The sequence below is a fragment of the Leptidea sinapis genome, chromosome 43 (assembly GCF_905404315.1).
Source record: "Leptidea sinapis chromosome 43, ilLepSina1.1, whole genome shotgun sequence".
Lineage (NCBI taxonomy): Eukaryota > Metazoa > Arthropoda > Insecta > Lepidoptera > Pieridae > Leptidea > Leptidea sinapis.
The window spans coordinates 5,425,815-5,448,401 of record NC_066307.1 but is presented as its reverse complement, the minus strand read 5'-3'; the positions used below and the strand labels follow the sequence as shown (position 1 = coordinate 5,448,401).

General features: G+C 34.0%; 1 protein-coding gene across 2 annotated transcripts in view; it reads left to right on the top strand.

The window, feature by feature from the left end:
• Positions 1 to 22,587, top strand: part of LOC126977016 (proton-coupled amino acid transporter-like protein CG1139) — a 49,541-nt gene that overhangs the window by 26,400 nt on the left and 554 nt on the right. For both annotated transcript variants that reach the window (XM_050825665.1, XM_050825667.1), the window contains exons 2-9: positions 1,309 to 1,445; positions 6,476 to 6,559; positions 7,092 to 7,242; positions 12,977 to 13,098; positions 16,643 to 16,727; positions 18,087 to 18,328; positions 19,224 to 19,436; positions 21,453 to 21,622. In XM_050825665.1, coding sequence (XP_050681622.1) covers positions 1,381 to 1,445; positions 6,476 to 6,559; positions 7,092 to 7,242; positions 12,977 to 13,098; positions 16,643 to 16,727; positions 18,087 to 18,328; positions 19,224 to 19,436; positions 21,453 to 21,622 — 1,132 coding nt within the window. In that variant the 5' untranslated portion in view covers positions 1,309 to 1,380. The remainder of the gene's footprint in view (positions 1 to 1,308; positions 1,446 to 6,475; positions 6,560 to 7,091; positions 7,243 to 12,976; positions 13,099 to 16,642; positions 16,728 to 18,086; positions 18,329 to 19,223; positions 19,437 to 21,452; positions 21,623 to 22,587) is intronic.

Below are 22,587 nucleotides of genomic sequence, written 5' to 3'. Positions count from 1 at the left end.
ATTATAGAAATATTATTCCAATTCCAGTGACAGTCTAAATGACTTATTTGTTGCAATATCAAAATAGAAAGAGTATATTAAGTTTCAAAAATGTATATTTATGATAGAAATATATTTATTTACCATAGGGAGTGACAATCACATAAAAAGGCATTTATTTTCTCAAAATTGATTCCTTTAGAATTCTTTTTGATGTCATTTCTAATATACTAGATACTAATACCGCTTCGGAAACAAATGGCGCTCTAAGAGCGAAGAGGCGGCGCAAGACACTCTCCCAGCATTCGTTTTTTTTTCGCTCTCTTCAATAAAAGTATACAATATTGTACAGTAATTTCTATCGCTATAAAATAATTCAAAATCTAGTTCCAGGCTGTCCGATCACTAAGATATTCATCGATGGAGTAATAGGATTTACAACAGAACCATTTTTAATAAAACATTTAAATTTATTGATAGATAATGCCTGAACAGTGGCTGGGACTTTATTATAAAAGTGTATACATTTATTATAAAAGTGTATACATTTATAATAAAAGTGTATACATATTGCAACAACACTCGCTAAACGTCATGAAGCTACAGCTATGACATAGGAGAAGAACTGATGAGAAACTCCCAGCCCATCTTTTAAATCATATAACAACATAGCCTATTTAATATCACATTGTACAGTTTTAGGTGGCCTGCGCTGAACTAGACAAGAATCAGGCATAATTTTCCTCTACATAATCTACTATACTATAGTAAGCCTTCTCTGTCAAAGACACTTTAATATATTTCTTGAATTTGTGCTCAGTGAGTCATAGCATAGTAATACATTGACGGTAGAGCAGGGGTGCTCAAACGGTCGATCGGGATCGACTGGTCGATCGCGAGTGCTTTTTGAGTCTAAACATAAATAAACTAAAATCAGGACATGCAGTGTCATGCAGATTCAACATCCAAAGTCGCTCTTTAGTCATGCTTAGAATTTTAGAACGCGTTTGTTTTGTAAAAACCAATAAACTCGCAATTTTAAATAATAATTATGAGTTTTTTCATTGACATTTTAGAGCAGACCTACACTTACCTTGACTAAAAAATGCATATTTTGCGCAAAACTAATATCTTTGTCATCGTGACACTATACCTAGACGACAATCCATCATCACACATAGTTCAAGTCTCTCAGAGCCGATCGATCGTAGTCTAACAATTTTGAGGTAGATTGCCGGCAGTTCAAGCTTGAGCACCCCTGCTGTAGAGTATTTGGGTGTACGAACATTCTTGGCAACTTTTTTTACACTTATTTATATATTGTTTCAGAACACATCGGTGGCGATGCGAATAAGAAAATAAAAAGATTCAAATTATTTTCCAACCTTTACTACCAGCAGTATGGAGAAATTTACATTAGGACAGGAAAAGATGCGACCGCCTGCGGTAGACCCATACAGTTCAAAGTAAGTAAATCAGTGAATGAGACCTAAGTACTGAAAAATGTTAGTGTAAACTAAATATTGAGACCTATGTACTGAAAAATGTTAATGTAAACATAATAATGAGATCTGAATACTGAAAAATGTTAGTGTAAACAAAATAATGAGATCTGAGTACTGAAAAATGTTAGTGTAAACTAAATATTGAGACCTATGTACTGAAAAATGTTAATGTAAACATAATAATGAGATCTGAATACTGAAAAATGTTAGTGTAAACAAAATAATGAGATCTGAGTACTGAAAAATGTTAGTGTAAACAAAATCGAGGTATTTGACTATTAAAACGTACTTTATAGTTAGCAGAATCAGAATGCTTCCATCGACAAATGATTTATTAATACGCATTTGGGTTGATAATACTTTCCTTAATAAAATATGCCATACATGGAAAATAGCGTGGGCTAAACTATTAATCCCATTAAGAAATAGAATTATATTATTAACAAAATAAGAATAAAAATAAACTTTTTAACCAATATGAATTTACTTAAAATATTCAGTTTTATCATATTTTTAAAGTCTGTTCAAATAACTATTTCATTATAACAATGTTTACACTAACATTTTTCGGTACTTAGGTCCCATTTTTTTGGTTACACTAACAATAAATAACAATAAGAGCGCAGCGGAACCTATTAACACGACGGAAAGTAATTTCTTTAGGGATATAATATAAGTGATTTAGCCTCGTAAAGTAATCACAATAAACAAGTAATCATATCTGGATCTAATTCATGTTACAAGATAATACTGGTTAATACTAACATAATAACAATGAACGTCTTTGAGCTAATTGCGGCTTATCGAAACTAGGTAGAGATAGGAAACTGCATAAGGGTAAATGTATACACTTTTATAATAAAGTAACAGCCACTGTTCAGGCATTATATATAAATTAATTTAAATGTTTTATAAAAAATGGCTCTATCGTAAATGCTATTACTCCACAGCTGAATATCTAAATGATCGGACAGCCTGGGACTAGATTGTGATTATTTTATAGCGATAGAAATGACTGTACAATATTGTATATTTTTATTGAAAAGAGCGCAAAAAAAGAATGCTGGGAGAGTTTCTTGCGCCGCTTCTTCTCTCTCAGAGCGCCATTTGTTTCCGAAGCGGTAGTAGTATCTAGTATATTAGAAATGACATCAAAAAGAATTCTAAAGGAATAAATTTTGAGAAAATAAATGCCTTTTATGCCTTTTTATGCAAAACCAAGTTAGACAATGATTAGGATTATATTCGCATAATTGCCAGTTGATGGCTTCTTTGGACAGGGCATTTGTGTAGTGAAGCAGTAATGTGCAAGCATTATTATGGCTCGCTAAGATCAAATGACGAACATAATTGCGATGCTTCTTAGAATTTTGGTCCAATCAAATCCTTAGTGGCACTGCATTAAATGGACGATGATTATCACATACTATAAGGTACACCTCTTGTTCGTGTGGTAATTTTTCCTTATAAAAAAAACGTAATGCATCATCAGCATCTCTTAGAACTGGTTTTGAAAATAATCTATACATCAAAAAGTCATACGAAGAACTAATAAATATTTAAATCGCAGGTATATTATCTAAGCAATGTGATGCAACAAAAATAAGAAAACCTTTTCTTGAGGATTTCTTGAGTAAAAAATGTTATATTAGGTAACTTAAGAAATGCTGTTTGCAGCAAATATACGCGTTACAATTCATTTCAAATTTGGTATATTGATATGTTTCATACTCGCATTGGTAACGGACGTAAAGATAATAAACCAAGAAAATAGGTCAACAGAATATGAGTACCGTTATAATATCAACCCATCGTCCGCAATGACAGGATCTTTCAGACAACCCAAGCAGCTCCCGTTCATCAGCATACATCAGCTATCGCTTCTCTCACCAAATCTTAGGGAAGCGAAAGCCAAGCAACATTACAACATAAACCCCTCCATAAAAATCTTCATCAATATCCAGGCCTACAATATGTTCATGATCAAAAAAAATTTCGATGAAAATACATCGATATGTACACGTGTTCGCTCTAATAACACGTCCATGTTGACGTCACAGGGTAATGTCCATTCTATTATTTAGGAAAATTATAACTACTTTGGTCACATAATGCGTAATGTTAAATATGACCTGATCCAACTCAACATGCAAGGGAAAATCCAGGGAAAGCATCCACCCGGAAGAAGGCGTACTTCGTGGCTTAAGAATCTCCGCACATGGTTCACACACCTTAGCACAGAATCCCTGTTCCGAGCTGCTGTATCAAAGATAAAAACAGCACTAATGATAGCCGACCTCCGGTAGGAGATGGCACTTCTAGAAGAAGAAGAAGAAAAAGCATCTAGAATCAAATTCATTCTAAAGTTCTACCAATTTTGTGTTACCATCAGTAACATTTACAGCAAAACATATAAATCTACTCTGACAAAGGCTAGATCGAGGCAAGCAGCTATATAATTCCTTTTACATGATGTCCCTGAACGAAACATGCAATAAACTGCACAATTATATATTCAATAAATTTATATGCACGACGCGACAAAGAACGCGATTATAAATTTTTATGGTTTTGTGTTTTGTTATCCATATACAAAATCAAATATTCAATTGTTCCAAATCACAAATCTCCTAGAATTCCTCTGTGATTGTTTTAAAATTTTTACTCAACATTGTAATTTTATGGGCACATTTTTTATTAATTAATATAATACAATATTAAGAATATGTTCGTTGCACTCCAACACCGTCAAGCTGATCGAAATGAAAATTGGGATCTAAATTCGTTTATCTTTTGGGAGGGTTTCTTGCTATTCTCTATTTTGTTGATCTTCGCCACGTGGGGCTGCAGAAAACGTGAAGTGAACGATCAACGTTCAACGTTGAAAATTTGCAAGTTTATGTATTTTGCACATCCCTCAGGTGGCACTTTAATATCGGTTAACAGATGTCTATGAAAATTATATTATATAACAACTTCAATATCGGTTAACAGATGTCTATGAAAATTATTATCCTGCTAATCCAACTATATTTGAATACGATTAATGTATTTGCCGAGTTGACTGAAACAGTTTAGGTTTTACGAATGGTGGCATATCTTTGCGCTCTACTTCCAGCTCATTACTGTAATGATATGTGTATTTAAGAATTTCGGACTTCGCCATACCATAATCTTAGCAAATTTTGGATTTTTCAAGAATACTGATCATCTCATCATCTCTTATCATAAAATCATGTAAATAATTCATCATCATCATCAGCCGAAAGACATCTACTACTGGACAAATGCCTCCCCCGAAGATCTCCAGGACGATCGGTCGATATTTAAACTGTAAAGTAACTAAAACAACATCTTAGGCATTCCAACTTATGAAGAAAAATACTAACGTTCATAACAATTTATATCTAAATTTCACCGGCTATAAAACCACATTAGCATATCAAATTATATAACATCATACTACATTCCTACAGATAAGATTCTAATATTAAAATATTCACATTTAGTTTAAATAGTTTACTGTCACGTAGTTGACATGAATATGAAATTACAAGACGTAATTTATTAAATAACTCGAGATCTAGTACACAATGGAAACATTCTACCTTAAAAATAATAAATTATGACATTTATTTCACTGACGCTATCTCAATGGATAAGTAAATATAAAGATCCTACAAATTTTCCATTTTTAGAAAGGAGTAACTTTATTTTTAAATGAAAGATATGAGCTACATTGATTTCAATCTATAATACTATTGTTTGTGCATTAAATGTGGGTTAATTTATTTCTCATATAGTCACTACTACGTAGTAAAGCCCTTCTTAGTTGCTATATACAGATGATGCAATGAAAAACACCTATTTCATCACTTAAGATGTTAAATTGGGATCAATTTGATTGAACGCCAATATATTTGTATAATAAGAGTCATGATTTAACACAAATGCATAATTTGACGTGTGGATTGATGTGTTTCATGACATGTCATAAGATTTCCAAGTAAATTATAAACCAAAAATAAATTGTTTGCCAATGGCGGTAACGTTGTCCAATATTTGCCAAAATGAGTAAGTTGCTTCAAAGATAAATCCAGGTCATAATCAAGTATTCTTAAAAGATAGAAAATCATAAAAAGATCAATTTATCTTATGGCCACGTAATTGTTCTCTTAATAAAGAATTAAATTTTAAAATTTTGTTTAGTACATTTTATAATAGCCTTAAGATCCCACTGCTCGATTCTACAGCTATCTGTTTTTTGATAAAAATAATTTTGATATATATAATACTTATTTTATTAATACTTATAAATGATACTTAATTTAAATACTGAGGGAGTATAAGCGGTAGGTTGCCTATAAAAAAATTGCCAAAATTTCCTAACATCATAATATTTATTTAAAAGAAATATTGTATCGATTTAAATTTAATTTTTTCTTCTGTTTTATAAAAACGATTAAACACTGATCATTTCTCGAAATTAAAACAACAATTTTCGGTCCAAATTTAAAAATGCGTGACGAAAGACTATTTAATTTCAATTTTTTTTTGATTTATTTTCAATTCCTTAATGATTCTATATTTCCATAAACGATTCTCACTTTAGGTAAGTGTGAGCGCATAGGAAAACATGCACGAATTTGTACGGGCTGTAATTAAGTATCAATCTGTAAACAAGAGTATTTATATTTTATAATGGTATGCTCTTGTACTATTACTAGTAAAATTATCCTTTGACGTAACACTAACGGGCTAATTTCAGAGAAAATATTATTTAAATATGAAAATAAAAATGTTATATAATTTGTTTCCTAATGCCACACTGCTTTTATTTCATCGCGAGTGTTTTTATTTTCTAGTTTCTTATATTGAAATAGCAGTAACAATATTGATTTATAGAAAAAGTTTTAATGATTAAAATGATTTTATGATTAAATTTACTAATTGTGACGGTTTTATGACTGACAACTTTATTTATGTTTCAGAATCGAACTGGCTTGCAATGGCTCCCGAGAAGATTTAGATCCATACGAACCAGCCAAACACAGACCAGTTGAGACCAGTACTTCGTAAGCAATTTTTTCAATATATTTTTAGGGTTCGGAACTCAAAATCAAATCAAATTCTAGAAGCATATTATCTCAAGTCTGTCAAGAATCTATTTCTTAGGTAGGCGTTGATGAAATTAACATTAAACTAAACGAACCTAGGCGGACGTTGCTAGACCAAATCAGGGACATCTTGAAAATAGGCCAGGTCAAGAGTACCCTAAACCGAAGAACATGTGTGAAAGGAATAATGTAAGAGGATGAAGCGAAACAAGTATGTAAGGATCGTAACAAGTGGAAAGAAGTGGTCTCTGCCTACCCCTACGGGAAAGAGGCGTGATTATATGTATGTATGTATGATATGAATAATCTGATGCTAGTGAAAGAAAAAATAATGTCAAAACTCTGGCTAATGAATGTTGGAGTCTTCACAATAGAATAAAGAATTTATTATTTTTATTATATTTTGTAGTTTTTAACTTTTACTCTGTAACGTACAAAATAATCCAATCTTTCAATGTATTATTTACAATATATTTGTTATAAATTATAGAAGTCTGGGAGCGCTGGCACATCTACTAAAAGCCTCTCTGGGGTCCGGAGTGCTGGCGATGCCTCTCGCATTCAAAAACGCCGGTCTATTGGTCGGAAGCATCGGTACTATTGTAATTGGATTCATTTGTGCACACACCATACACATTTTGGTAAGTAACCTTTTAACTATACTATTAACATTTGAAAAGATAATTTATTTGCATATTTTAAGGTGCAACTTATCTCTCGAAGAGTAATTGTAATTTACAAGTTTTATTCAAGGAAAATATTCAGAAGTCAAATACTGAGAACGAAAGTGACCGATAATGAAATGTGATTAAGGCTTTTAATAGAACTAGGACCACATTTGTAAATATAATATAAAAATAATTGAATTGATCTGTTTAAAATTGGGCACAATAAATTTACAGCCGTTCCCAATATTCAGTCTATCTACGGTTAATAATCGTTGACTTTTCTGTCCCAATAAACTTATCGACGGTAACTCACCTTACATGTCTGTCAATGGGAAGCCGTATAGCTTACCAGGGATAGAAGTTTGTATGGAAATTGCAATTCATACGTCCCAATATAGGGCGATAAGAATGCCTTATCGGGTATATTGCAACAGCTTCAGATTATTGACAGCTAATTACTGACAGCAGAAGTAAGTAATTTATCGCTATCTGTAAACAGTATATTGGGACCGTTCCCAAGATTTTTTAACAAGCAGACGCTTAAATTCGTAGTACCGACATCCTACAGCTGGATTTATAAATTTTAATTCCAATATAACAACTCTTCTCAAATATAGTCCCAATAACTTCTTGCTTAGTAAGGTTAACACTGAAAACTGTCGAGACTGTAAATTGTCGATATTCCTGTTGGAACGCTATTTTTCAATGGTCTTTTCTCGCGTAGAGTTTACTTAAAATTACATCTAACTAAGGTATACTGGAAAGTATTTGCAGACCGAGTGCTCAGAGTAAGGTAATATTTTATTGTTTAATTTGAAATGAATATTTTTAACCGTAGCAACGGTAGCGAAATGCTTAAGAATATCATAGGAATAAAAATGAAAATATTATTCAGTATGAAAACCATTCCATCGCCGCGGCGATTGTTTGCCGCGGCGATGGAATGGCGCCGTTCTTCTTTCTTACCATCTTTCAACGAATAGATGGAAACGCCAACTGACAAATATGTGTCTTTTTCCTTAATGTGATGATTTTTCGCGGTGGTAATTTATACGCCATGCCCATTACAATGCAGTGCCGCTCAGGGTTCTTGAAAAACACGAAAATTCTGAGCAGCAATAACATAGCCCTCGTTACCTTGAGACGTAAGATGTTAAGTCTCATTTGCCCAGTAATTTCACTAGCTACGGCTCCCTTCAGTCCGACACACAATAATTCTTATACTACCATAATCTAGCCGGCATCTTGTGCAATGGAGCCTCCAACTGGTCATATCTATCACTATAGTAATGATAATGATTAATTTTAATGATTTGGGTTTGGAACTATATACAATCACGTAAAATAACACTAATACGTAGGTCACACTAAAAGTTTTGCGTAACGTAAAAAAACAACATGTTATAACCAAAATATTATGTTTATTGCTTTTCAAAATACTCTCGCGGCTTTTTGGTCGTTTTTCGCGAACTTTTTTTAACACCCTGGATAAACAAATCGTAGAGTACCACTCGGTATTAACACTCTTTTGATCTTCAAGCGAAATTGTGCAGATGGGAACCGTAGCTGAGAAAAAAAATGCGATCATTTATTTACCAACTTTTCTCGCCTCCATCACTTTCGTTGGCCTGTTCTCATTTTCAAACACCCATTCACAAGATTGTTGCTTTTTCGGGTTCAAAATAATAAATCCAAGTTTCGTCTCCTGTGACAATGTCATAAACAGCATTAGAATGTCCGTGGTCGTGTCGTACTCCATTAGCATCTGTGAGCACCATTCCACGCGAGCCCGCTTCAGCTCTGCTGTTAGTTGATGAGGTATCCAAAGACAACAAAGTTTCCGAACTTTAATTTCTTCTGAATTTGGTTCATACCAATCCTCAATAGTCCTTGAATTGTCTCATAGGAATCCGCGGGTTTTCTTCCAGAAAACAGAAATCTCCGCTTAACAGAAGCTACATTATTTTCGTTGACGGCAGCTAAAGGCCGCCTTTCACGAAAATGGTCATGCAAAGAAACCCTCACGGTGCTAAAGCAAGGTGCTTCTCTCCCAGAAGCATTTTGAAGACGGCACAGTCGGTCAGTAGCGTCACAGCACTAAAATCTTTTCGACTTAATTCTATTTTTTCGTTACGTACATAGAACTTTGATGTGTGATAAAAAACAATTGACAAATGATTTCCCGCCAATTGTTTTTTTATATTACTAAGAAGGTTGCACGTTTCAAAAAAAATAACATTCGAAATTCAAATACTCCCAATTAGCTAGAAGTGCAAAACTTTTAGTGTGCCCCATTTATGAGTATATCAAAAGAATAAAGTAGATACTAAGATTTAGTATTTCAACCATATTATCTTATTTACAGTCTACATGTAAAGTGTATTGCTTCTATGTTATGATACCCAGAATGGTTGACAATATAAAAACACTAAAGATATCATATAACACAGTTTATGCTGCATAATTTATTACGTATTCAACTTCTGACTTCATGCCATTAAATATAAAGTTCCAATCAGCACTTCACTGCATATAAATACTGCCACCAACAAATTTATCTAAAATTCAATTAAATGGCTCATTGCTTCTAAGGAATTATTGCTAAAAAAGCAATTGTGGGGTTTTATGAAACCACGATGCAAGTGAAACTTTTTTTAAAATTAAATAAAAGTTTCACTTTAAATGTGTTGCATTTTTGTGCTGAAAATTTCAATTCGAAAATTTTTTTTTTTTTTATCATAAATGATTCTTAGATCACATTAACCTTTCAATTTTATCGCTCAAAGACACAAATATACAAGAAAAGCTTTCTGTGTGGCAGTTCACGTACAACCAAGCTGTTGAATAAGCTTTCTTGTGCTGTGTTTTCTGGACGATACGACATGAGTACCTTCAAAAAAGCTTGTATACTTTTCTAAAATACCGCTCGCGAAACGTCGTACGTCCGTACGGTCGTTTGTCCTCCTCTTCCATAAAAAATATTACATTGTAAGCAATATTATTATATTTATTAGTTGATGTGTTAACAAGCGCTACCAACGACATGGACTGCCAAAAAATATCCCAATTTTAAGAATTACATTTATTTAACTACATTTCTGTTTTAGTAATTACTAGAACCTATTACATTTTATTTTTTATAATTATCACTATGATTAGAAATAACTATAATAGCATATAATATTTAGAATTCAGATCTTGGGTTTACTTGATTCGTGTAAAAAGTTTGAGACGATGTAATAAAAGTTTCACTTTAAAAAGAAACGATATATGTAAAAACAGTTATAATACAATATTTTGTAAATTAAGACAAATATTGAATAAACTGTTACATAACAACGTAACAACACATTTTGACATTTACATTGTGTTAATATATTTTTGCATAAAGTATTCCTCAAGTGGATTCAACAGAATTTCGACTTTATCATAAGGAGCTTGAGTTCATTTTAATATAGATAGCATCAGTAGTCAGTATGTCGCATTTATGCTTATTGATCACAAATTATACTTTCACCGAGTGTCAACAATGCATAATTTTCATATTATAATCTTCTGAACAAAAACTTTCATTTTCACACCGTTTCATCACGTTACTAGTGTCAACAATATAATATATGTACAATCTTAAAAATTGTTACTAAATATAACAGTAACAGGAGGTATTTTAGATTTTAGATTCTATACTACCAAATAATTATAGAGAATAAGTAGTATAGTTTTTGGATATGTAAATATGTAACAGTACTAGATACTTAGGAAAGCTGATAGATTAGTGACTAGAGTCGTTCCACATAGCACTTTATTTCAGAAAAATTGATTCTGGATGGGCATGAAAATTTTCAATAAGATCCCTTCCGTTACCTTTTTCAAGATTTAAGGTATCCTTACACAGTTGGCTTCTTCAAAACACATTTTATTCTATAGAAGAGTTTTTGAACACAAAGAGTAAAGGATTTTGAGATTGCATTCTAAGTGAATTATTCTTATCTTGACTTCAATATATTTTTTTGTATTGTATCAAATTATAATTTTGTGTTATATAAAATAAGTTAATTTATATTGTAATACAATTTTTACCCAAGACCAAGTTTGCATGCTATTGGTAATGGCTAAAAAGGAGATACTTTAAGCTATTGTAAGGCCAAATTTGTACCACCTATTTAAAAGCAAATAAATAAATATGAATATGAATGAATGAATATGAATACTATCTGACTACCGGAATTCCATCCGCATGAAATATATTTAAAAAAAAAAAACAAGTTTATCGGTAATCATTACTGAAGACATTAATGAACAAAAACGTCAATAGGCCATGTCAAAAAAAAAGCAGTATGTATTACTTATAACATCTACAATTTTAGGCAGGAATTTCGAATAAGTAGTTATAAATGTTATAATTCTGTTTTGTATGTTACTCTACAGTGAAAAAGCAAATTTTACAATGGTCGGCCTTTTTTGGTTATTTAAAACGAGTGATGAACCTAATTTCGTGCAAATATTTTTTTGTAAAAATAATGCAGTGATGTGATATATATAATAAATGCGGAAATGATTACTTAACACCAGGTACGCTCGTTTGTCCTCCTTTTCCATGAAAACAAAAACCAAAAACTCGGTTATTTGAATTTTTCTCATAAATTTTGTGGTTTTGTGAAATGAAAATTAATACAAAAGTTGTAGATATTTTTACTACCTACAACTTTAGTATTTAACCTTTTTTCATAGGACTTGTAGTTTCGGAAATCGAGCAGGTATAAGGAGTAAAAATAGAGGTCTTTTTAATTCATTAATCTCATAATTCTGTTAGATTTTCGCCTAATAGATCAATCGTCTAAATCATATATAAATAACTAGCTGACCCGGCAAACGTTGTTTTGCCATATAAAGTATAATTCACGCGATAGTTTTATAAGTAATAAAATATTGCCTATATTATAGCCATCATCATTTTGTTCTATTGTCAATATTTTTTGCAGCGCACGCAAAAATAGGTTTTCGATTTTACACCTTGTGTTACAAAATAGCAATTTTATTACGGATCCCTAATTTTGAAAAAAAAAACATAGCCTATAGCCTTCCTCGATAAATGGACTACCCAACACTGAAAGAATCATTCAAACCAGTAGTACCAGAGATTAGCGCGTTCAAACAAACAAACAAACAAACACTGCAGCTTTATAATATTAGTATAGATTACATATTTATCATCAGATACATAATAGCTTTAAGGGTAAATGTATACATTTTATAAGAAAGTCCCAGACTGTTCAGGCATTATAAATAAATAAATTTAAACGTTTTGTAAAAAAATGGCTCTGTCGTAACTCCTATTACTACAGCTGAATATCTAAGTGATCGGACAGCCTGGGACTAGATTATGATTATTTTATAGCAATAAAAATGACTATACAATGTTGTATATTTTTATTGAAAAGAGCGCAAAAAAAGAATGCTGGGAGAGTTTCTTGCGCCGCTTCTTCTCTCTCAGAGCGCCTTTTGTTTCCTAAGCGGTAGTTGTATCTAGTATATTAGAAATGACATCAAAAACAATTCTAAAGGAATCAATTTTGAGAAAATAAATGCCTTTTATGCCTTTTGTAAACATAACCATATATTTTTATAAGCAGCCAAAGATAAAAAATAAAGATCTTGTTACCTGTTTTGGAGCTACTGAGTCACCTAATAAAATATTTTATTACAGGTCAAGACGTCGCAACAACTTTGCGCTGAGGTCAAAAAACCTTGTTTGGGCTATGCAGATACGTGTGACCTTGTATTTCAAAACGGACCCAAATCAGTGCGAAGATTGGCACCATTTGTTCGGTGAGTTTCGTTATTGACATTTAGTTTATTGTAAACAAGTATTAATCATCGTATTTTCAACCGTCTTCAAAAAAGGAGGTTCAAATTTCGTCGGTTTCATTTTATGTTTGTTACCTCAGAACTTTCTATTGGGTGAACTGAATTTGATTTTTTTTTATTTGAAAGCTGGTGCTTCCCGTGTAGTTCGATTACGTTGGTTATTTTTTTCTTTTCTTCTCTTTTTTTTCAGAGCTAATTTACGATACTAGGCCGAATCTTTTTTATGCTAAAAAATACTTTATATAAAACTCAAGACATTTGATATCGATTTTGAAGTTAAAGGAACACTCGATCTGGTCTTATCCTGACCCTTTTACAGATATTATCGACGCCATTTTCGATAATCTGGAGCAAGATCGGCATATCAGTAGTTACGACAAAGAAGAACTTTACATTTATCAGAAAACAGTTTCTACCCACTTGAAAAAAGATAGATACACAAAAAACTCGATATTTACGTGAGACACGAGCTCACTGAAAGAATCCTAATGTACTCATTTGTGATTGTTGACGTAATGGAATTGAACTATTTTTGAAGAGATTGAAAATCTGATGATTGATTGAAAATTGGTCATGAAAATGGATAACGTACGACACGAACGTCCAAAAAACATTGTCAAAGGTCTTTCAGGCTTCACGGAGTTTTCACTTTCACTTCACAAGTTTAACCAGTAGGAGGCTCCTTTGCACAGAACGCCGTAGCTATTACAATTACTGGGCAAATGAGAATTAACATCTTATGTCTCAAGGTGACGAGCGCAATTGTAGTCCCGTCAGAATTTTTGGGTTTTTCAATAATCCTGAGCGGCACTGCATTGTAATTGGCAGGGCGTATAAATTACCATCAACTGAACGCCTTGCTCGTCTCGTCCCTTATTTTTTAAAAAACAACAGACGATGGCAAAACCCGGGTAAACTTGATATTAGTCGTTGAAACTTTTTTTTTATAAGCCTATCTGATCCCACTGCTGGGTAAAAGCCTCCCCTGCTTTACTCCCTTTATCGCGGTCCTGTTAAAGGTTGTTTATTAAAGGCATCCAGGTGAAATTTAAGCGACTTTTTTATCTATAATTGCTACAGTACTCCCTAACCGATATAAGTTTTGTAACGACCATCAATATAAGAGTATATTCTCAGAGAACCCTGAAGGCATCTTTTAAATCTCCAGTGTTGCCGACTCCCATATCTGGCGGTTTTTTCTTATCAGTCGTTCTTATTATAATGGTGTCGGGAAAGTCTGTGGTATCATAGTATATTGCGCACCTAGGGAGAAAAGTAGGTCATTCTCACCCGCGGATAGTGACAATCGAGGGTGGCAATGTCCTACTTATCTCACGTGGTGCGTATACGATTTATTTTCCCAACTGGATGAGAAGCTCGCTTTTAGTCCCTGGTACGAGGGATAAAAGTCGTCTTGCCGGGAGAGAATCGACCACTTTTGTCCCTCGTACCAGGGAGTAAAAGACTGCTTTTCATCGAGGTGGGAAAATAAATCGTATACGCATCACGTGACATAAGTAGGACATTGCCACCCTCGATTGTCACTATCCGCGGGTGAGAATTTTCATTTGAATTTGGCAACACCTTTGTTTTGTGCATTTTCTACAATCATGTTGTAAAAGATCGAGTAGTAGGCATAAGAAGTTTCAGTTTATTCCTCGTGTTAACATTGTAATTGTTACAAATCTAGTGTCTACGAAATTCATTAATGTGCTTCTACACATAAAAAACATTATCAAGAATATCTTGAGATGCAAATGAAACGCTCATCATGTTTTCCAAACGCGCCATAAGAATTAAGAAATATCTATTAAAATGTGAATATTTTATTTCAAACTAATGTTATTTCTTACCTTAGCGGAGTGGAGGAGAATAGAATATCAAATATTCTACTTACGAATTCAAATTTAAGCTAACACAAAATTGAAAATTCGTTCGTGAAAATTCATATTTATTAACACAAGTAAAAATTGTCTCGCCCACACTCTATCCACATCGACCATGATTCTATACAATGAAAGATTCAATCGATTCAGAACCCAAAATCCATCTATTCATCCAAAAACTAAAAACATATCTTTTACAAAAATTCTACAACGTCTAATCTTATTAAGTTCTTTAATATCTGCCGAAATGGTTTGTGAGGTGTTTGGGAGTGAAGAAAGAATGACGCATCAAATATATAAGGCAAGTGTGTGTAGGCAAGTCGGTCGCGGGAGACCTCATAGAACATTCGTCGACCAAATTGGGGACGTTTTGAGAAAAGGTGAGGTCCGAAGCACCCGCAACCGGCGAGCATGTATGAAAAGTGTAATGAATGTAGAGGAAGGGCCTGAGGTTTGTAAGGATAGAAGCAAATGGCATTCTATTGTCTCCGCCTACCCAGACAGGAACAATGCGTGAGTTTATGTATGTATGTATGTATGTTCTTTAATATAACAATTTAATTTTTTATAAGAAAAAGATTTAAATATGAATAGTATTTGTAAAAAGCAATTTGTTTATATGGTGCTGTACGGTGTTAAATATGATTTCATATGCTATATTTTAATCATTACTGTGCAATGACATTCTATACACCTATAAGGACATATCATTTGCAGTTTGATAGCGGAACGGCAAAAGTGTGCTTAAAGACAATTAAAGCATACTTTTCTCCTTACGGCCGTTCCCAATATTCAGTCTATCTCCGGTTGTGGCCTACATGAGATAAAAATCGTAATTAACGTTGACTTTTCTGTTCCAATAAACTTACCTTATCCGTACACTGTCTGTCTATGCGAGGACGTATAGCTTACCAGCGATAGAAGTTTGTATGGAAATTGCAAATCACGCGGCCCAAAATAAGGCGATAAGAATTACGTATCGGGTATATTGGGACAGCTTCAGATTATTGACTGCTAATTACTTACAGTAGAAGGTAGTAATTTATCTCTATCTGTAGATAGTATATTGGGAACGGCCGTTAGTCGTGTGTCAACTGTCACTGTCCGAATCAAAACCTAACTGAGTAAATGTTTTGCATTGCTGCCAATAAGGCCAAGAATATTTTAGACAACTGGAGTAAATGCGACAATGTATAGATATAGGAATCGAAGCTTATTATGATGTCACTTGTGGTGTATTCCATATTTCGGCTTTGTTTTTATATGACTTTTTTTTTGCGCTCAGACTACCTACCAGACTAATGGGAAAGGGCTACCCTCCGCGATAACGACGGGAGGGAGGTGGTCATTGCTCATGCATACCAACGCAGCCTAAGTCTGCGTTGGTTATTTGGGACTCACATAAGAATCTAAGTGCCTAAACTAAACACCACCTGAGGTTGGCTATGTGCAGTGTGCCCTCTAAGCCTACATCGGAGGCGACCATCTCTTGGGGAAGAGAGGCGCAAGCGGCACTTCTTTGGGAGTATTCGCTGGGAAGTTTTATATGACGTGATTTGTCTATTGTTAGAGCGTAATAAAGATATATGAATATAAAGATCATATTGTTCCTTTTTCAGGGAGCTGGCAGATTGGGCTTTAGCGGTGACTCACATTGGCGCCTGTTGTGTCTATATCGTTGTTGTAGCCGAATCGTTTAAACAGGTCAGTAAATCATATTTTGGAAAACATACCTTCTATGTTAGTATCTTATACTTATTTCTTGGTCTAATGACATCAGCTATCGATTCTTGAAGTGATCCTGTTATGTCATGTCAACTTCCTTAAGTATTAATATCCACTGATATAAATACTGGACTGGCTGTTCCATATGTTTGACACCAAACTTTGTGCCTATTTGAAGCGCCACTCGCGAGCGTCTAGAGAACTAATTTTGAAGTATAATACAAATGGCTACGAAGGAACGTACAGTACTCTTTTTACCAGTACCAGCTCCTTTGCACAGGCAGTCGGCTAGATTATGGGTACCACAACGGCGCCTATTTATGCCGTGAAGCAGTATTGTCTAAACATTACTGTGTTTCAGTCTGAAAGGCGCCGTAGCTAGTGAAATTACTGGGCAAATGAGACTAAACATCTAATGTCATATGGTGACGAGGGCAATTGTAGTGCCGCTCAGAATTTTTTAAGGTTTTTCAAGAATCCTGAACGTCACTGCATTGTAATGGGTAGGGCGTATCAATTACCATCAGCTGATTGTCCTGCTCGTCTCGTCCCTTATTTTCATAAAAAAAAACTCTAAAGTATTTTTGCATTTTGAATTAATTTCCTCCGTTTTCCGTGTTATATATACTTTAAGAATCAACGTTATAAAGTACATATTTTTTTTTTGTAAATAGTTTTCCACCATCTATCGATGTTTGCTGAGGTTGTCATTACTAGTTTTAGTACCGCAGACTCTTAGCTACATGGCCAACAGCGCCAAAATGGCGAATATCAAACAGGCACAAAAGCACTATGACAGCCGCCAGTACAGTGGTATATAGTAGAGGTCAGTGATTTATATCACTCTTTGAGGTCAACTCTGCTTTTGTCAGCAATTAAAGGTTTCATATAAATTTACAGTTTGTTTTAATTTATTATTATTTGTTTCTTTTTTCGCTTCAAGGAAGTCGAAACGTTCACGATTTTTTTTATGATAATAAGGGACGAGACGAGCAGGACGTTCAGCTGATGGTAATTGATACGCCCTGCCCATTACAATGCAGTGCCGCTCAGGATTCTTGAAACACCTAAAAAATTCTAAGCGGCACTACAATTGCGCTCGTCACCTTGAGGCATAAGATGTTAAGTCTCATTTGCTCACTAATTTCACTAGCTACGGCGCCCTTCATTCCGAAACACAGTAATGCTTACACATTACTACTTCACGGCAGAAATAGGCGCCGTTGTGGTACCCATAATCTAGCCGGCATCCTGTGCAAAGGAGCCTCCCACTGGTTCTAATCTTTTGGCATCACTTTGCATACGCATAGTTGTTATTATTACAATATCTCTTTGCAGGTTTCGGACTACTACGGCGGTCCATCATGGTCTGTGACTATATACTGCGGCTTGACGCTCGTGATCCTCCTTCCCTTGACCCAGATCACAAAGCTGAAGTACCTGGTGCCCTTCTCTGCCCTCGCGAACTTCGTCTGGCTAGCTTCTATATGTATCTCTGTATATTACTGCCTGAGAGATCCCCCTCCAGTTTCTAGTAGAAGCCTTGCAACATCCATATCGGGCATTCCTAGCTTTATAAGGTACTTATAATTTATTTACACTTATTAACTTAACTGTGTTATTGATAAACGCGATATGAAGTTATTCCAAATTTAAAACTTTTGGTCTTCATTTTACCTTTGTCTCTACAGAATTACATGATTCGGAGAAGTAATTTTAAACTTCGAGTTACCTCACATAAGAGATAAGAGTATCCAAATATATTTTTTACTTATAATTACAAATATGAAATGTCAAAAAAATTATAAGAGACGCAAAATATAGAAATTATAAAACAATTTCGAGACAAAAAAGAATTTTTTGATCAAATTAATGACACTCTTATGGATTTCAATACCCGATCTATTAAAGTAGTTATATAAATAACGAATACTTAAGATTACTTAAGATTTAATTATATGTGACCCGTCGATTCTGAATCTACATTTCAATTTGTCAATGTTGTTTTCCAAATCTATAAAGAATAGAAAACAATAATCGGTCACATTTATACAAATACCTAGCAAAAATACCAATACCCCTCCTCATGAAAAAAGATGTCACCAAAACATTCTATAGATCGTTTATGGAAATGCCAATGATTCCAATTATAGAATTTTGTTGCTAGACATCAAGACCCACGTGCCTAGCAAACTTTTAATTATTTTCTGCTTTCCTTGTGGAAAGGGTGGATCCCTGGATTGAAAGAAAGCGTCTGTTGAACCGTTGACTCTCACCATTGAGCCCCCTTTTTCGAGATTCCTCTGGTGTAACAAGAATGTATGGCCTGCGGTGATCACTTAACACCAGGTGACCCAAATGCTCGTTTGTCCTCCTTTTCTATAAAAAAACCCTCAATTGAGAGGCCCAGGATAATTTATTTTTATAATCCCGCACTAAGTTAATATTTTATTTTTTAATCTTCATATATTTCAGCACGAGTCTGTTTGCTATGGAGGGGATTGGCGTTGTGATGCCAATAGAGAATGAGATGATAAAACCACATAAGTTTCTGGGTTGTCCTGGAGTTCTTAATACAGCGATGACTGCTGTCGTCGCGTTGTACGGCTTTGTGGGCTTCAGTGGCTACCTGAGCTTCGGAGAGGACGTCAGAGGAAGTCTCACACTCAACTTACCTCGTGATGAAATGTAAGTATGCACCAAATGATATGGTAAAAATATTATTACATCATAACATTTACCTATACATACATAACATACCATGCTAACTATGTTTCTTCTTTTTACACAAAGTACATTGGAAAACAAACTTTATTTACGATGCAGGACTCGCGACCTCTCGCGTTATGCGCAGACTTATCTGGGATACATCACTCGAACGATTGGCTCAGTGGAAGTGGACTCGCACGGAACGCGAGTGGTCGTGGGTTCGAGTCGTGCATCTTTAATAAATCTTGTCTTCAAATTTAATTTGTGTAATTAATCCCAGAAGTGTAGGTTATCACTTTAAAAATGAACAAATTGTTTCTTCTCTTTTCTCTTATTGGGCTTTTATTGTGTTACGTTAAGATCGTTCAAATGCATAATTGTTTACTTTATTTATAGTAAACAGGCAGGCGTTCAGTTCCTTAATATGACTGAAGGAACACATTTACACTTGTAATTCCAATAATCTACAACAATATAAAAATAGTTTGAAAAAACTAAAAAACACGCTTGAAAAGATAATATCTGAAATCTAAAGTGAACATGGATTCCTGCCTTATCGACGTTAGATGAAAAAAATATATATAAATTAACAAAAATCTTATTTTGCAAATTGAGAATGGAATAATTTATCAAATTAATATATTGTCATCGGCCCTCGATAAATATACGAAGTTTGAACCAAATCTGGCCGTTTAAAGTGGATCAAAATCGCGCCCATAATGAGTCGGTTACAAACACACATACATACAGGTGAAGCTAATAAAAAGCGTGTAATAAAAAGCCTTTGCGATCAACATTCGTGTAACGTACAGATTTTATTGAAATGTACACGATTTAGGTAGATGTAAGGACACGACGCAACTTGAAACAAATTACTTATTTTATGAAGCCTAGGCGATCTAAGCCATAAATTCTCGATTGGGTTGGTTCTTGATACTGAATAAGCGATTTTATAATCTAGTTTGAATAAAATACTTGATATTGAACAAAATAAAATAGTTTAAATATAAATATTTCGAACAGTAGATTGACAGCACTTTCTATAACCCGTTTTTTAATTACATAATAAGTCCACGCAATCAAGTTTAATTATTTAATATTATTCACTACGAACGAACTCCTGTGGGGTTAAACAAAGAATCGCTCCCATAGCTCATTTCCTCAACACAAATATAAACAAATCCATTCCATTACCCAACAAAAGCATCACGGAACTCTGAAATGAATATAGCGCAATTTTAGCGGTGTATTCATCGAGTGAATAAATTGAATCACTTAAAACATGTTCCATATCTTTTCCGAGTATCTACTTATCTCCCTTTTATGAGAAAAAATCTGAGGGTAAATGATACGCCCTGACGCTTAATGCATAGAGATGCAGGATTCTCGGAAAACCCTAAATATCACCGGCACTGCCATTGCCCTCGACTTTCACATATAAGATGTTAATTTTTATTAGTACTGGGATGAAGAGTATTCCAGTAACTTAACTAGCTTCGGCGCCCTTCAAACCGAGACACATATAGTGTGATACCCATCCAGCCGACATGGTAAGGAGCTTCCCCATGGTAAAAGAAGCAGAACTATTCCATAACTAGTGACGACCCGCTCGTCGGTCCTTGTCTCCTGCCATAGTTGGTACGTTGTGGTGAACAAACCTGATTTTACTTTGTAGCAAATGTTTGAACCTGAATAGCTTTTGATCCCAACCACCAAGAAACCCAAGTTTATATAAAACACTTTTTAAAGTATTAAAACACTATTCTACAATAGTTTTTGCGACGAGTACCATTTTTATTATTATTTTTATTAATCCGACGTTTCGTTACCTTTTCTTATTATTAATTACATTGTAACCATTCCGCTGAGTTTCTTGCGCCCGTTCTTCTTAGGTCTGAGGCATACTTATTCGAAGGGGTGGTAGTTTTTAATAAGTGAAATTATATCCTATTTTGATTAAAAAATTTTAAATCTAATTTTAATATATCCTTACAGATTGGCCCAAGCAGCTAAGTTATTGGTGGCCTGTGTCATGATACTCTCATACGCGCTCATCTTCTACGTGCCGGTGGATGTCGCGTGGAGAAGAATCAGCGACAGAATCCCTTCGAGCTCACACCGGTGGGCATTGGCTCTCTTGAGATTTATTGGATGTCTATTAACTGGTAATTATTATATATACTTCTGTTCTTTTCACCCTCGTATCGAAACAGCAAGCATATTAATAAAGTTACTTCAACTGTACGAGTTGATTTAAGGCGCGGACTGACTAGGATTGAAAACGGTACAACCAACCCTACAATATTTGTGTTGATCATGTGGCTAAGCTGCAAATGGGCATTTATTTTACTGATTTTCTTTTGTTTATTCAAACTTTACATATTAAATTGAAAAATTGTTCGGTTTAAGTTTTAGAAAATTACTAATTCTATTAAAATCTTTAAAAATAGAATGTTGTTATAGCTGAAAATTCGGAGATTTTTGACTTTATTTTTGGGAAGCAACTTCGAATTTTTTATTGGATATTTCAAATTATGTATAAATATTCTATTCGGTTCACAATTTTATTTAAGTCCTTCTTTGTGCACTGTATTTTTTGCGTCAAAATATTTTCATTGCGTTATATTGTAATCGACTCTCTAAGAAACCAATTTTTGTGGATATTGAGGTATGACCGCGCCTTAATTACGCATCGCATTTGCAATATTATGTTCTTTTGTAATATATAAAACTTAGATAATTTATCAGTCTAAATAGAGCCTCTTCCTGCTAGACAACAGATGAAAAAGTAAATTTATATTACTTTAGCGTGCGTGACAAGCTACGTCTTACACTCGTGATTTGTATATCACTTTGTGTTAGTGTGCGTCCATTACTCAAAATAAAGGTTAACTGTAACCCTCAATTTTTTTAACGTTTTCACAGTGGATCTAGACATATAAATGATCTAAGGTGTAATATATGGACTTCAAATAACATGATAAACGCCGTCTTGTTGATTTTTCTTCCGAAATTCAAACGTGGAACGTACATTGCGCCTAAGTTTGCTTTTAAAATTTTTGTGCTCTCAAATAAAATTTGAAAAACAAAATTCACGACCTCCGGCGTTCCGTGCCGCTGCTCTAACCAA